The sequence below is a fragment of the Pieris rapae genome, chromosome 4 (assembly GCF_905147795.1).
Source record: "Pieris rapae chromosome 4, ilPieRapa1.1, whole genome shotgun sequence".
In the NCBI taxonomy this organism is placed as follows: domain Eukaryota; kingdom Metazoa; phylum Arthropoda; class Insecta; order Lepidoptera; family Pieridae; genus Pieris; species Pieris rapae.
Genome location: NC_059512.1, coordinates 4150688 through 4165803, shown reverse-complemented (window position 1 = coordinate 4165803; position 15116 = coordinate 4150688). Strand labels below are relative to the sequence as shown.

Genomic DNA, 15116 nt, shown 5'->3' with positions numbered 1-15116 from the left:
CATTTAAGTTTTTATATAAAGTTACGCAATATTTTCTTAATTTTTTTACTTATGGCCAGAAAATTGTTTGTTAGAATCTAATGACTCTCCTAACAATTTTTGTCTCAAGTTGAAGTTGACACATCTTGCAACTTGTCGTATTCGTACTGGAATACTTAAAATAGCTTGTGATTAACGCTGGAAGGTCGCTCGATGACGTATGCAATGCTTGAGAAAAATTGGATTGTACAGATTGTAAGGAGGAAGTGCCATTTATGATTTCTGAACTTTATACATAGGTTTTTTTACGATTGCGTGGACTTTTTTTTTACTGGATAATAATACTGCAATTATTTGTACGATCTTTTAGTGTTTTTATACTTAGGGTTTGTTTCACAATGTATGGATAAAGTATCAAATTGCTATGCAACACCAAATATTCGGAAGGTAAAAGTTCCGAATAAGAAACTTCGCGCATGACAAATAAGCACATATGATATATCAATATCTGACATTCGTGAAACGCAAAAATACTGTTTATCCTACCAATAAATAGCTTGTTTGGAATTTATCCGAATGTGAAACAGACCCTTAGAATTACAAATCAAAAAATTAATAACAATCTTTACACTTCTTGCTTACGCCTAAATACTAAGACTTCTTTGCCAATTATGGTTATTTTCCGGGAATGCAGCGAAACAACTTAACAACTTAATAGAGGTTCTTGACGTTGGAACTCCTTTACAAGTCTTTAGTCCCAATTCATAATCTTAATATTGTATTGTACAATGTCAGTAGATTTTTTGATTTTAATTTTGTAAATCATTTGTTGCAGTGGTTTCGGTTACATTGTTGGCTCCGTGGCCGGTGCAATGGCGGGTGACTGGCGATGTGGCCTCCGAGTCACGCCCTTTCTTGGGGCTGCTGCTGTAGCCCTGATGATCTTTGTCATGGAGAACCCTGAGAGAGGACAGGCGGAGGACTGTCACATGAAACCAACCTCGTACCGCGACGACCTTAAGTCATTAATAAAGAAGTAAGTGGTAAAGCTTCCAATTAGTTCAACAATTTTATTTTAAGTGTAATAACTGATTCCAAAGTATATCACTTTTCACAAAATAATTATTTTAATTAATTTTATAGTCAGATAGATTTGGATTTTCTTCTTTTTCTTCGGAGTCTTTTGAATTTGAGACTGTTAAATACACATTATTAAGGGATACAAAATTAGTATTATATCGATACATGCAATTTCAGCCCGTCCTTTATGCTGTCATCCCTGGCGTTTACCTGTGTGGCATTCGTGACTGGCGCCCTCGCGTGGTGGGGGCCACAGTTTATATTCCTGGGACTGACATTACAGCCGAACACTGACATTACGCTTGAAAGGTATGTCTAGGCTACATAGAATTAATTGGAAAATTTTCAAGGAATAGAACAATTTTTTGTTAGGTTTAAATAATTTTTAAATGAACAGATATTTTAGTAACATTAAATATGATTTCAATATGTTAATTCCTACTGAGTTGACTGTTGTTTATTAATATTCGTCTATCCTTAAAATATCATGACAAAATCCCTTAAAAAATCAAGCATAGATTTCTTTAACGATAATTTTCTAAGAATTTTAATATCTTTTGAATTTACTTTCGAGTCTTAATCTGTGCCTTCATACGAAAAACTGCACCGATTTTACCACCGTAAACAGTTTACCCCTCACAAAAAGTACTGCCCGATTTTCGAACGAGTTCCGTTTACAATGTAAAAAGTATACAGCGGTGAGGTTGGGTTATAGCGTGTCATACAAGTTCGGACTGGTGGGAATGTTTGCTGGGACGTGCGGAGTCCCGCTGGGTTCCGCCCTGGCCCAGCGCCTGCGAGCACGGTACCCAGACGTGGACCCGCTAATCTGCGGCTTCGCCCTTCTGACCTCGGCGCCCTTGGTCTACTTAGCCCTTGTCGCCGTCACAGCGCTCCCAGCTTTCACCTATCTACTTATCTTCCTCGGAATGGTCACCCTCAATCTGACCTGGTCTATCGTCGCAGACATCGTTCTGGTGAGGATCGAGATAACGATCCCGGCGACAATGTACTCATGTTAGGCTAGCTTATTTATTTTAATGCAATCATCCATACTAATGATAGCATGGCCAGTGTCATTGCTTGTTTTATTGCTAGTTACGAACCGCCTATGACAATTGACATGACGCTTACCATAGTGCTTGTACCTAAAGCACAGAGTCATAATTGACATAGACGGTGCTATAAGCACGTGACGTCAGTCAGTACTGACGGTGAGATGTTACGAAGGGTGGCGTTAATCTTCGGCGCGATCACGATGTTGTCTGGCGTGGTTGGAGTTCCGTTGGGCGCGTGGCTTGGTGCGACACTCACCAAGCGATTCCCTCGCTCGCATCCTATCATCTGTGGGGTTGGCCTCCTCATCTCAGCGCCATTGATGACACTAGCGATGCTGCTCTGCGAGGGATATTTCTACGCGCCATTCGTCCTCATGTTTTTTGGGGAGGTCGCTTTGAATCTCAACTGGGCTATTGTTGCTGATATGTCGCTGGTAAGATTTGGGGATGTTGTGGGCTAAGGGAATATAGGTAGGACGTATCTTGATGCACACGCGGTATTTTACTCACAAATGTTAAATTACCATAGGCTCTATTGTAAGTCGAAAATCCTATGTTAATGATCTAATTTGTTAGTACAATACATCCAGGTGTTGAGAAAAAAACTTGTGCGTTTGAACTTGAACGTTTGTTTGCTCACTAACTTCAGTTTAACTATATAAAAAAATATGGTTCTGCATCAAGTCTGCGACACATCTTTACAGTTTGGTCTTTAAACTTTATAATATTACGTGTAAATAATACGTCTGTAGTGTTCCATGCCTCACTAGTGTGAAAAGTAAATAGATTAACAGCTAGATCTTTGAATGTAGTTATAAAGTAGAAATGCCAGATAACTGTAAATAACTTTAATTTCATATAATGCATGGGGTTCATTTTGGTATGTAGTGTTAAGTTTGCGAAATTATCGATTTCGTGACCTAATGTGCAAATAAATTAAGGTTGCAAAATTAGAGCATGCATTTTATTCGCATATTCATGTCATCGCACGATCACTTGAAACCAGTCATACATGAGTACATTGTACAGTCGACAGTTATAGAAAGTCGTTATCTCGTTTTTATTTTAATCTGCGCCAAAATGCTGGTTTCAAGTTTTCGGATTAGCGACATCTATTGAGAACAGTGCGAAACGCGATCAAGTTCAGAGTTCAAACCTTGGAAGGTTGTATGTGAAGTTATGCTAATTGGCATCTTATAATATAGGTGGCGCTATTCCTCAAATTATTTAAGATTAGCTCTTTTTCGGTCATTGACCACAATTACTGTACCGATTTATAGTTTCATACCCGACTGAACAAAGAATCTGATTAACATATATTTTCTATTCATTGCGTTGCTAAAGAATTTACATGCTGTAGAGCTTAGTTGAGTTTATTTAGTTTTACTTAATGACTTTGTTCAAAATTAGTCAAATTTTTTAAATAAATCAATTAATTATCAAATATTTTAAATAGCTTTTTTGCTTTAACCAATATACATAAATTTTTTGAAAATATCATCTTTCAAGTAATTAAAATTTATAAATAAAATAATTAAATTTTGAAATATTAATTTTGAAATTTTTTATTTTATAAAATGTTAATATTATTTTTATAGTACGTGGTCATACCACCAAGGAGATCGACGGCTGAGGCATTCCAGATTTTAATTTCACACATGTTTGGGGACGCAGGCAGTCCCTACTTGGTTGGTGTGGTAAGTATCACAAATTTCATTTATGCCACTATTCCATAGAATATTCCGCAGAGGTCAAAGAGAACATAATGCTAACAGTCTGTAGTTTTTGGCTGTCATATCTTAAGGAATAAAATACCTTATTTCATTCTACCAATTTAAACGATTATGAAATTTACACCCTATGTCGTAAATAAACTTTTACTTTTCTATAAGCTAAGACAACCATTGCCACAAAGATCGGCCATACGCAATGGGCAACTTAACAAGATATTAAAAACGGATTTATTTAATTTGTGACTATGGATAGTAAATGTAAATTTACAATTAATTTAATTTTTTTGACGTTCATAAGTGTACTTGTTTACCTAGACGAATAAAGATATTTTGTTGTTGTTGATATACTATAGTATTATATTATATTATATTGTTTAATTCTGTTAATGCTTAAAATTTTCAAATCAAACCGCCAAAACGCTTCTTCAGGCAAGATGGCGTCGAACCAGTACAGTACCTAAGATCGAAAAGAGATATTATACCGGGCGAATAACCGTGTAAAATAATATAATGAAACAGTTATTATTCTTTAATCAAGAACAATCTGAAGAAGTTTAAACTCCCGGATAGCATAGAGATTGGACAAGGGAAAACATATTTTTCCAATTTGCGTTGTAGGCGGACGACTGTAATACTTTATTCAAAGTGACCTTTTTGTCGCGTGCTCATTTGTGCCCATTTTAAAACCGCCTAAACTAGCTTTATATGTTTTGAAAATTTACAGGAGTATGATTATTACAGATATCCGAAGCCCTAAAACTCTACTATTCAACACCGTCAGAGCCCGCGAGCAAAACGGCGGAATTTCGTTCGTTGCAATACGCGTTATTCGTAACTTGCTTCGTCGAAGTTGTCGGCGGAATATTCTTCCTCATCACCGCGCTCTATATCGTCAGGGATAAACTGAAAGTCGATAGAGCTATCACTGGTAAGTCACAAGTTCAAAATACTATCCGTTAAAAACCACTCGTAACCATTGTTACTTTTAGTGGTTTTTAGCTATAGTGTCGATATTCGAGGTACCAATTTCGGTATTCATGAAATTGCTTGAAGGTATGACTCTATTTCTGTGATAGCTAGATTTTGTATGGTGTGGAGATTTGCGCAAAAATATTATGTGTTATTATCAAACTTAAAAACTGTTTCTCTTTAATGAAACTATAAACCAGATTGAAAAGAATAGTTTACGAATAACTACAAAAACAATTACCAGTATGAAGCACGGAACATATTCTTTTATTTATGGTCGTTTATGTTTTTTTATTGTGATTTTTAAATTTTTTTTATGATAAACTTCTATTGATCGTAAACTTTGCTTTTAGTCACTAACAAGGGTCTCGACAAAGGTTATTTGCAAGGGCTATAATTGTATGTGCAGTTATTTAGTGTTGAAAATTCGCCGAAAGTCGCCGAACTAAATAAATAAAATAAGAAATGGAATATCGAAAAAGTTTCATGTAATTTATTACTTCCTTACACGAATTTAATTTATAGTTTTACAAACCAAAATTATATTTTATTAGCACCTGAAGAAATATCCTTTGGGGAGACCCTATTTCGTTGCTTTATTAGTATCTGTAAAATCTTTTACGTTTAATGTAAGTAGCGCGCTTAAATGCCACTTCACATTGTTTCAGTTACTTCAAAAATAGTTTAGGTGAGTGCTAGTAGCTGTTATTTTGCTTCTTGCTTGTGGTTAATGCTTTCATGCAATATTTGTTACCTTTTATTCGTCCCGTTCTCCGTAATTGTTTGAGATCATACAATGTTATAATATTAATACATTATCTGGTCGAACAACAGCACACGTGAAATTCGAAATAATTGTAACAATGTTTATAGGCGCTCAGTGGTTGTTACTAGAACAAAACGAAACGATGATATATCTGTATGTTATTCGTGTATATCATTATATGTAGTTTTTAATTAAATTGTTGTCTGCAATCACAAATTTTTATTACCATACGTTAGGTAATGTAATGTGTTCGTAAACAGTTCACTCAAATGTTAAGCCTACTATGATTATAATGTAATATAAAATGAACTATTTTATTATATTATCTATTTTTAACTTATCGAATAGAATATATTTAACCTCATTTTCATTTAAACTGTCACAAGTAAGACAATTTAAAATGATTTCATATAATATGTATCTGTATCTACCATTGAACCTGTGGAACGAACGTTATTTATTTAAATTCAATATAGAGAAAAAAAGAAAGATAATCAAAAACTATCCATTCGGATCATTTTGATATAATTTTGAGTCATCGAGACATTTGTGGACAAATATAAATTTCATACGCTTACGAGATTTAGCACACGCGTTTAAATGAATACACAAATAAATTCTAACAAAATCATTATTTATTTATTTAAAGTTATCCGACGAAACATACAAATGGGGTTGTTAATTTTTTTTCTTTTTAAGAACATTTTTTTAAAATTTTATTTTGTTTTTTTGTTTACAGAAGCCGAAGCGCAGAACGCAGAGCCGTCTCACAGTAACGCGCAAGAACCATTAGGAGGAGATTAGAATAGTTTTAGTTAAATTCGCGTTTTAGATCTGTGAGATGATTCACGAAATGATCGTTTCTAGATAATTTATCACGAATTATTGCTTTGATAAATTAACTAAATGATCAACGAAGAAGACTGATTAAGTATGCACAGCAAATAGGAATGAGTGAGAAAGGCAAAAATGCCTGAATAGGAAACGCCGTGTGGTTTGGGGCACACTTGGCTAGTGATAGGATTAATATTTCCACACGCAAACAATTTTATAACATGCGTGATAGAATTAGGATGCCACTAGTATTAAAATGTTACTCGTTTATAAATAAAAATATTTCTCATCTTTAATATTACAGTAGAATATCGCATCTGCACTTTTCTTCTTTACATAGTTTAAATAATGTTTAAATATTTACATCACAAATTAATAATGTAGGAATGCTTACATCATAGCGAGAGACAACCATCAATTCTAGGCCAGTTAAGTCAATATTCTTTGAGTCTTAACCCATACAAAAGCGAAACATTAAAATCAGTCAAGTGTGCAACAAACTCACCTCAGCCTAAGTACATAATGTTTATTTGTCAATATTTAATTACCTCAAGCACTTGTTACACAAGAAATAGATATTTATTTTTGTTCATCATAAAGTATTAAATTATTATTCAATGCAAGATTTATCTGTTGTATTCATACAGTTTAACGATTAGTGCAAATTATTTATATATTGTCCCAGATGCATTTATTATTAATTATTTATGAATATTCTGTGTTTCCTTATCTATTTCATTGTCATTGGAATTCTTCCTTGTTTTTCTTTCTATTCTCATGTTATCGCCTACAGATGGCGCCAATATAAATTCTAATGTAAGCTTATTCATGAAAACTAAGTCAGTGTATAAATGCACCATATTCAAGCGTCTCTTTTCATCAGAGCGCAAATACAGTTTGACAGAAAGAGATGGAATAGTATGGATAGAGTGCCATTACTGATTTAGTTTGGATGGGGTTAAGCGTATAATACCATTTTCAAAGTGTAAATTAAAATCAAATGCAATAATTATGATGTAGTTGTAGTATTAGATTCGAGGGTCTGTATTTTTTATCTGTATTCCAAAACGTAACATTAGGTTCAAACTAATACTAGACTTTCGTTTTGAAGTACAGATCTATTTGTTGGGTTGTTCATTAACTTGAATGTTCTTTAACAAATTGGTAAGTGACTTATTCAAAGTTAAACTGTAATGAATTACAATGAAGACTGAATTGTTTAGAATTCCTAATAGTGAAATTTGTTTTTGTAAATATCGTGTAATGATGGGAATTGAAAATAAATTATTTTTGAAATTATACTCTTTTATTTGAATAAAAATCAATTTATGGCACAAAACTTTTCAATAATTCACTTAAATAATTATGTACTTTGTAATGTTTAAATCAAATTTAAATTTTAAAACATTCAACTAAAATAATTTTTAACCCGTTTTATTATGTTCCATATGGAAACAATTACAAACAGTTATCAATGTTGTCACAAATATAGTTAAAAGATAACTATGCAACTAGTTTAATACAAAATCCAAGTACAAAAATGACCAAATCTATAGCTAAGTAACAAACATAAACCATAATTTTGGTGTAACTTCTATGATATCATTGGTAATATCACGAGGTAGTTAAAACTTAAATTTAAAATAACAATCAAAATGGAAACATTCACAGGAACTTAACATCATTAAAAACAAACCTAAAACATAACATTCATATTTCTCAACTGCATGAGACAGTGTGTTGTCAAACATGTCTTTGGGTTCAAACCCCGGACTCATCTTAACAGAACAGATCAAGAAATATTAACAAGGCATCAATCACTAAATCTAAAAAAAATAACAGTAACAAGTATCATTAAACTGGATTATTTAAATATAGGTGGGATTTTTTTAATACTGTTACAATTTAGATTTAAGTCTATGTAAAAAGGTAATTTTTTTTTCGTCATTGTCTTTTAATGAGACCTTCAAACGAAATATGTTGAATTTGAAAAGGCTAACATATTCTGCCAAGTTTATAACTACCTAAAAGTTTAAAAAATATTTTTAATATAATAATGACAATATTAAAAGCTGCACCTTCCATAGATTTAACAACAATTAAAATTAAATATCTTAATATTTACTTGAGCAGTTATAAACATAATCCAACTATGCAACTCATATTCAAAGAATCATTAAAACAGTTTAAGCGATATAAAAGAAATGACAAAAGCCAAGCAAAACTTGTGCTCATATAATTTTTCAAAATCAAACTGAAAAACTCGCTTATGGACCCAGTGTCATTTATTGTTGCTAACAAAATAATAATGCTATAACATTACTTGAAATATTTGTGGAAATGGCAATTAGAATGTTGTTTGAAATGAACCAGTCATTGTTATTTATTTGACAGTTACATCTGTCAGTCATTTGGACATTGACATTGATTGTCATAATAAGTCACTCGTCTGAATAGCAGCTAGTGGCTGAACTAGTGTCATCATTTTCGTCTTTTCTCCCAACTCTAACCTTTTTGGCAATCGGCTCAGCCGTATTTGATGAGTCACTGAGTGGTCTTTTATTAGCTGCTACTAGGCGGACGACAACTACGTCGGATTTCTCCTCATCATTCTCTTTGTTTCCATTTTTTAATTGATGTTGCGAAAGCAAAACGTTTATCTTTAGGTTGATATCGTCATCCTGAAAAACAATTTATTTCAATATTGACTACTACTTTTATGGCAAAATTTCGGCAAATTTTTCTAAAAACAATTCTTTAAATTAATATTTCTTTTCTATATCATGAGACATTTTCATCGCCAAATCTACGGTAGTCTATGGCAATCTTACGAAATCTAGTATATCATAAAACACGTAAGATTAATAGTGAATAAAAACACTATATTATAAATTACTCTTACAAAGAATGAGTCAAAAAAGCTAACTAAAAAGAAAAATAACATGCCATTTACGATATAAGGCAATATATTTTTAGTTAACAAATTTAAGTTATTAATGAATTATGCCTTAAAACAAATTCAAATTTTATAGCACAATAATTTGTCTTACCTGCATCCATGGGTGCTTTAATATCTGCTCAAGCGAGATACGCCTTCGTACATTTACGGTGAGCATTCTCTTCATCAGAAGCTTGGCTTGAAGACTGACGTCACGCCAGCAACTGGACGAGTACCGATAGCGGCCTGAGAGTATTTGCTCGCTCAAGGGGAGCTCTTTGTACTCCGGGGAGAAGGGCAAATAACCCACTAGACTGGAAACAACAATAACTAATGTGGAAAAAAATTGATGATAAAGATCTTATTTAATCACTACATAGTATAAAACAAAGTCGCTTTTTCTGTCCCTATGTCCCTTTGTTTGCTTAAATCTTTGAAACTACGCAACGGATTTTGATGCGGTTTTTTTTAATAGATAGAGTGATTCAAGGAAGGTTTCTACGTATAATAATATCCATTAAATAGTGGAGAAGTACTGTTATTTTTGAGATTTCTAATGTGATGTCGTAAATAATTACATTTTTTCCGCTTACATTGCAAACGCAGGTTGAACCCTACGAGTTTTATCAAAATAATGTACTAAGTATTGTACACATTAAAAAGGTCTACAGAAAAGTCCCCGATGGTATATGTCTATCTCTTATGGATAAACCACAATAACTTTTCTTTGTCATTTACCTTCTACGACAAATAATGGCTAATTTTCGAAGCGATTTTAACCAATACAGCATTAATCCTTAACCAATTAAATACCTTGAATACATTGTTCATTTAATATAGATTTATACAGCCCATTACAGCTTATTTAGCAGCGGTCGAACGCGTATATTATCGGAGCTTTTCAGCGACGGAAATAACAATACATAATTAAAACCTGCTTTTCATCAGCATTTCACCCGTGCGAAGCTGGGGCGAGTCACTAACAATATTTTAATTTGTAATAAAATATAGTGTCTAGAAGATCTATACGTAGAAATTAATATTACAATAAACAACTAAGACCCTTCTAGGAAACCTTTGTATATTTTAGATAGTCCAACACCTGTTTATTTAGATTATAGATCATCAACAAAAACATCCTTACAGGTGCAAAAATTAATACTGACGCGGTGGGTTAGTTTTACAAGTCCGGCAATTATTAAAAAATGATTTTCACAGAAATCATAATATTAATGTACACAGCTGGTCCCTGGATTTTAATTAACGTAAAAATTTAAGACATTTTAAATTAATATTTTACCCTTATTCAATTTACATTATATATGTTAGTCATTTTAATTATAAGTTATGAAATCATTTTATTGCAATTTTTTTTTCTTATAATAAAGTTCACAAAAAAGAGTGTGAGACATGAATTACAATCTAGCCTATACAATAATTATGGCTAATAAGTAACTTAGTCTTTAACTTGTCCTGCATTTATCATAGCGGGTTAATATCATTAAGCCACTACTACATTGCTAGCTTTAGTACTATTAGTTTACTGCCTAATTATGAATAATCTAATTAATATAAAACTTACCATATAAAAAATATAACACCCAGACACCATACATCCACCTCTGGTCCATAGCATCCCACTCCATTAGCTCGTAATACTTCAGGTGCAAGGTAGATTGGTGTCCCACACATTGTCTTCATGAAGCTGTCTTCCCCCACATACTTGCTGAGACCAAAGTCCGTTATCTTAACCAGGCTTTCGTCCTCTTTACTCTCAAGTAGCACATTCTCAGGCTGTAATATAAGCAGAGCAATTACGTATAATGTAGATTTTACTATCAGTTCATAATTTTATACAATTGAGGAAAAAGCTTAGCTGGAGTTTGGAAACAAGTAATTTATTTATTTATGACCAATTTAAAAAAATCTGACACTGAGACCAAGGGTTTTATTTTTTAATTTGAATTATTAAGTTCTTAATTAGTTTTAATTAATTATTTTTTTATAAGTGTAGTGATGGACATTTGCCTGGCTTTGTAGTTAGTGTTATGGAAAATCTTATATTTTTAAAAGCAAGTATGGTATGAATAGAACACTAAAACAATTTCTGTATAATTTTATAAACAATCAGTTTTGCCCTCAGAATTATGGAAAAAAATATAAATTGTAGTAATAAAGATCTCACTTTAAGGTCTCTGTGAGTGATGCCTTGTGAGTGTAAGTATTGGACAGCTAGCACCATTTGTTTAAAGTAGAATTTGGTTAGCCTCTCCGACAGCCGCCCATATCTTGTGATACGGTCAAACAATTCCCCTCCCTGCATCAGCTCTAACACTATATACACTGCGTCACGAGAGTCAAATATTTCTTCCACTGATGTCACACAAGGCTGGAATTACACGTATTAAATAATTTATACTATTTTGTAAACGGCCTTTGTTTTACATTAATTATATAGCTAATAAGCAAATATTTCATTTAATATCTGTCTAAGTATATTATATAGTTTTTTTTAATCTGTTATATATAGTTAAGTTAATATATACTTACATGCCTTAAAGCTTTCAAAATGTTCACCTCATTCATAACTTTGACAGGGTCTGTTAAATTATTTACCTGTCCATTTGTCAATTTGCCTTTCTTTACAACTTTCATCGCAAACTTCAAACAAGTCAACTTAAACAAAAATTAAAACAAATAAAAAATAGAACAAAAATACCAAAAAAAAATAAAACAAAAATTCCTAGACCTACTTTGTTATAAACTAATTTGACCACACCACATGCACCTTGGCCAAGTACCCTTGAAATATAATACTTTTGAGCTATTTCTTTAGGTACTTTGTCTTGCTCATTTTTAAGTAGATCTTTAAAAGTGAACACTGAAATAAATAATAAAACATAAAATATACTTATTACCATTACCAAGGAATGTGTAGAAAGAGTATTCATAATTTAGTAAGAATGTTTCCAATATCCATTTCAGAATGTTTCTTTCATCTTGGACAAACATTTATTATACATACTACTTATTGTAGGATGAGTGATAGCTATCACATCATTGTCATCCAGAACTCTGCTCTTCCCTTTTCCAATTAAAACACCATTTATGTATGTCCCATTGTATGATGTATCTGTTATGACTGCTGGACTTGATGTCTCTCTGAAATAAGAATATTAGATAAAAATAATTTCTTTTTCCAATAATTTGAAAAAGAATAATCAAAACAATACTTACAATCTATCTCTCATAATAATAAAATGACGTTTGCTAACATTTTTAATAATACCAATTCTTGCAGTATCTTTTTTAATTGGAAAGGTAGAATCTAATGCTCGACCAACCGAAAACTCGGGTTCTGTAAGATCTGAAAAAAAAATTTTTTTCAGTTAATTAAGTACTTCTACAGGTTCATAATTAATTTTTGCAAACATATTTTAAACGGTAAGTATACAGAAATCTTACCATAATATGGATCAAGATTAACGATACATTCTTTTTTCCATGAATTCAAAAGATAAAGTCTTCCCCAGATATTAGGTATCGGTGTCGGAGTGTTTGATTGGGTCCATTCTACTTGAGAATTCTGGGTTTGAGTTTGGGTTTGCGTATTATCATTTATTTCCGCTTCCATGCTACTTCAATTTGAACAAATTCAAGTCCAAAGCAATTTTAATGTTATAGACATTAAAAGCTCAAGGTGTTCGTTTAATTATTGTTCCTGAAATTTTGAGAGCTTTTTGCTATTTATACTCACGAAATACACAAAACTACCGGCATGGCAAAGAAAGACAACGGTCATCAGCCATATTAAATTTAAAATAAAAATAATATAAATAATACAATAATGTTACAATCTTACACAGATGTATTATACTTACGTCACAGATTAGACAACATAAACATAGATAATAATTTTATGTCACTTGTGTTCTATTTACATTTTTATGCTTCATTATACCACAATTCACAAATCATTTCTCTGGGATTCAATGTGTAATTATAAGGTGGGAGTCTTAAAACTTCATTTTTAATACAATCATCTAATATAAGCCGCAGGCAATAGTTATATGTTTCACTACTGTTTAACAAATAGATTCTATTTTTTATCCACCACTCGAAAGTTTATCATATAATAATCAATAAAAACATATTGACTAATAACTACATTAGCTTTAAAGAAAACTAATGCCAATTGCCAACCTATAATAAATAAAATTGACAAACAATATTTTATCTCATTTTAGCGCATACGGATTGCGTTAGACAGTAAGGGATAAACAAATTTCTTCATTTTTAATGTTAGCATTTATTATATTTGTTAAATACAGTTGCTCAAAAAGTGGCGTATTGCAGGGACGCAGGGGCGTTCGGGATGAGGGCTAATACACACTCGTGCTTTTTTTACCTTTTCTTACTCGTGCGTTCTTTTTCCAACTGTCAAACCCATGTCTAATAAAAAGAAAAAAACAACCACGAACTAAATAAAATCATAGAAGTTTTTATGATTCACGCAAATATTTATAAAAAGAAGCTACTAATTTGTTTCAATATGATATGTTTATATATGTTAGGTTTCTTTTCATTTCATCTGATTATTAAAATTAATATTATTATTAAAATGAAATATTTCATATCAATCCAAAAATTTTACCGAAGACTTAGCTGTAAGGGCATAGTTCCCTTTGCCTACCCAGAATGGGTGAAGAAAACACAAAAATCTGCTTATATTCTTTTAAGATTGGCGCCATTTTTCAAAAATGTTCTTGCGAGTTGAGTTGTTTGTTGCACAAAATGAGTAATTTCGACGATATTTTATTTAAATTAATACAACCCGAACTCAGTATAATTGCACAAAATTGTTCGGAGAACATTTTACGGGAAAAAGTCACAACTTAGCTACGTACGACGAATTTATTGCGTGGAGTTTACAAAAAGTTTTATTAAATTACTTAATTTTTTCACAGCTGTATTAAAAATATGTATTTGTTCAGTACACGTGCGGAACCGTCATTGAAACTTGTTCCGACTGTCAACCCTCACCTTCGGCTTCGCCTTGGCTTGGGTAGACATTTGTTGGGACTCTTTGCAATGACAGGCTCCGCACTTTGAAATATACTATAGTTCTTGATCTTGGTTTTTATTTTATTGCCTATCCACACTCTCCACGAGGTGATACGAATGGACGTGAGCGCGAAAGTGTTGTCCGTGGGCTTGTGCTTCCTCGTGTCACTTCGCCTCGCCTTATTAAAAAAATTAAAAAATGGTTGATTTTGCATGTGGGGGTTAAAAGTATCAGAAATAGTCACTTCTATCCCCTTCTAACTAATATGTCATTATCCTTTCTCATCTATCTAATATGTCTATTTAATAATTCTTCATACTTTATACTTTTGGCTAAAAACTAACGATCACGAAGGTTCTAACTACAATTTTATTGCAATGACAACATATGGATAACAAGTTGTGTGTGTACAAACAAGTATGACTTGGGCAAAGGGTAAATCATAGGTAATTAATAAATTTCAATCTACGACACATCTTACACATTAAAGCTTATAAGATGTGTATACAATTTTCTCTTTATTTTATTTTTTCTTGTAGAATTATCGGTGTATCTGAAAACACGTTCTATAAAGAAACAAACAAATGAACAAAAATACTGTATATTTTGCCAAATAAAATTTTTTGGATGCCTATTAACATTGAAGGCGACAAAGGAAAAGCTTTATCAATAAATCGGATTTATTGATAAAGTT

The 15116-nt window shown here is 32.1% G+C and overlaps 2 protein-coding genes across 5 annotated transcripts in view; one reads left to right on the top strand and one right to left on the bottom strand.

Moving 5' to 3' along the window:
- The window catches only part of LOC111003428 (protein spinster), a 32028-nt gene extending 24312 nt beyond the window's left edge, over window positions 1-7716 (top strand). Inside the window, exons 4-10 of one of the 4 annotated variants that reach the window (XM_045628046.1) lie at window positions 815-1015; window positions 1237-1368; window positions 2290-2551; window positions 3716-3814; window positions 4592-4778; window positions 5488-5507; window positions 6325-7716. In XM_045628046.1, the coding sequence (XP_045484002.1) occupies window positions 815-1015; window positions 1237-1368; window positions 2290-2551; window positions 3716-3814; window positions 4592-4778; window positions 5488-5507 (901 nt within the window). In that variant the 3' untranslated portion in view covers window positions 6325-7716. Of the gene's footprint in view, window positions 1-814; window positions 1016-1236; window positions 1369-1774; window positions 2037-2289; window positions 2552-3715; window positions 3815-4591; window positions 4779-5487; window positions 5508-6324 lie in introns of those variants that run through there. The other 3 variants (XR_006750182.1, XM_045628045.1, XM_045628044.1) reach the window with 3 other exon arrangements.
- Window positions 7717-7734: 18 nt separating this feature from the next.
- On the bottom strand, window positions 7735-13194 carry LOC111003433 (ovarian-specific serine/threonine-protein kinase Lok). Its single transcript, XM_022273945.2, has 9 exons — window positions 12823-13194; window positions 12595-12724; window positions 12383-12519; window positions 12111-12238; window positions 11908-12033; window positions 11543-11746; window positions 10940-11151; window positions 9470-9671; window positions 7735-9100 (listed from the first exon to the last, which is right to left on the bottom strand). The coding sequence occupies exons 1-9, from the start codon at window positions 12989-12991 to the stop codon at window positions 8861-8863; spliced, it is 1548 nt and encodes a 515-aa protein (XP_022129637.2). The 5' UTR covers window positions 12992-13194; the 3' UTR covers window positions 7735-8860.
- Between the last annotated feature and the right edge of the window lie 1922 nt (window positions 13195-15116).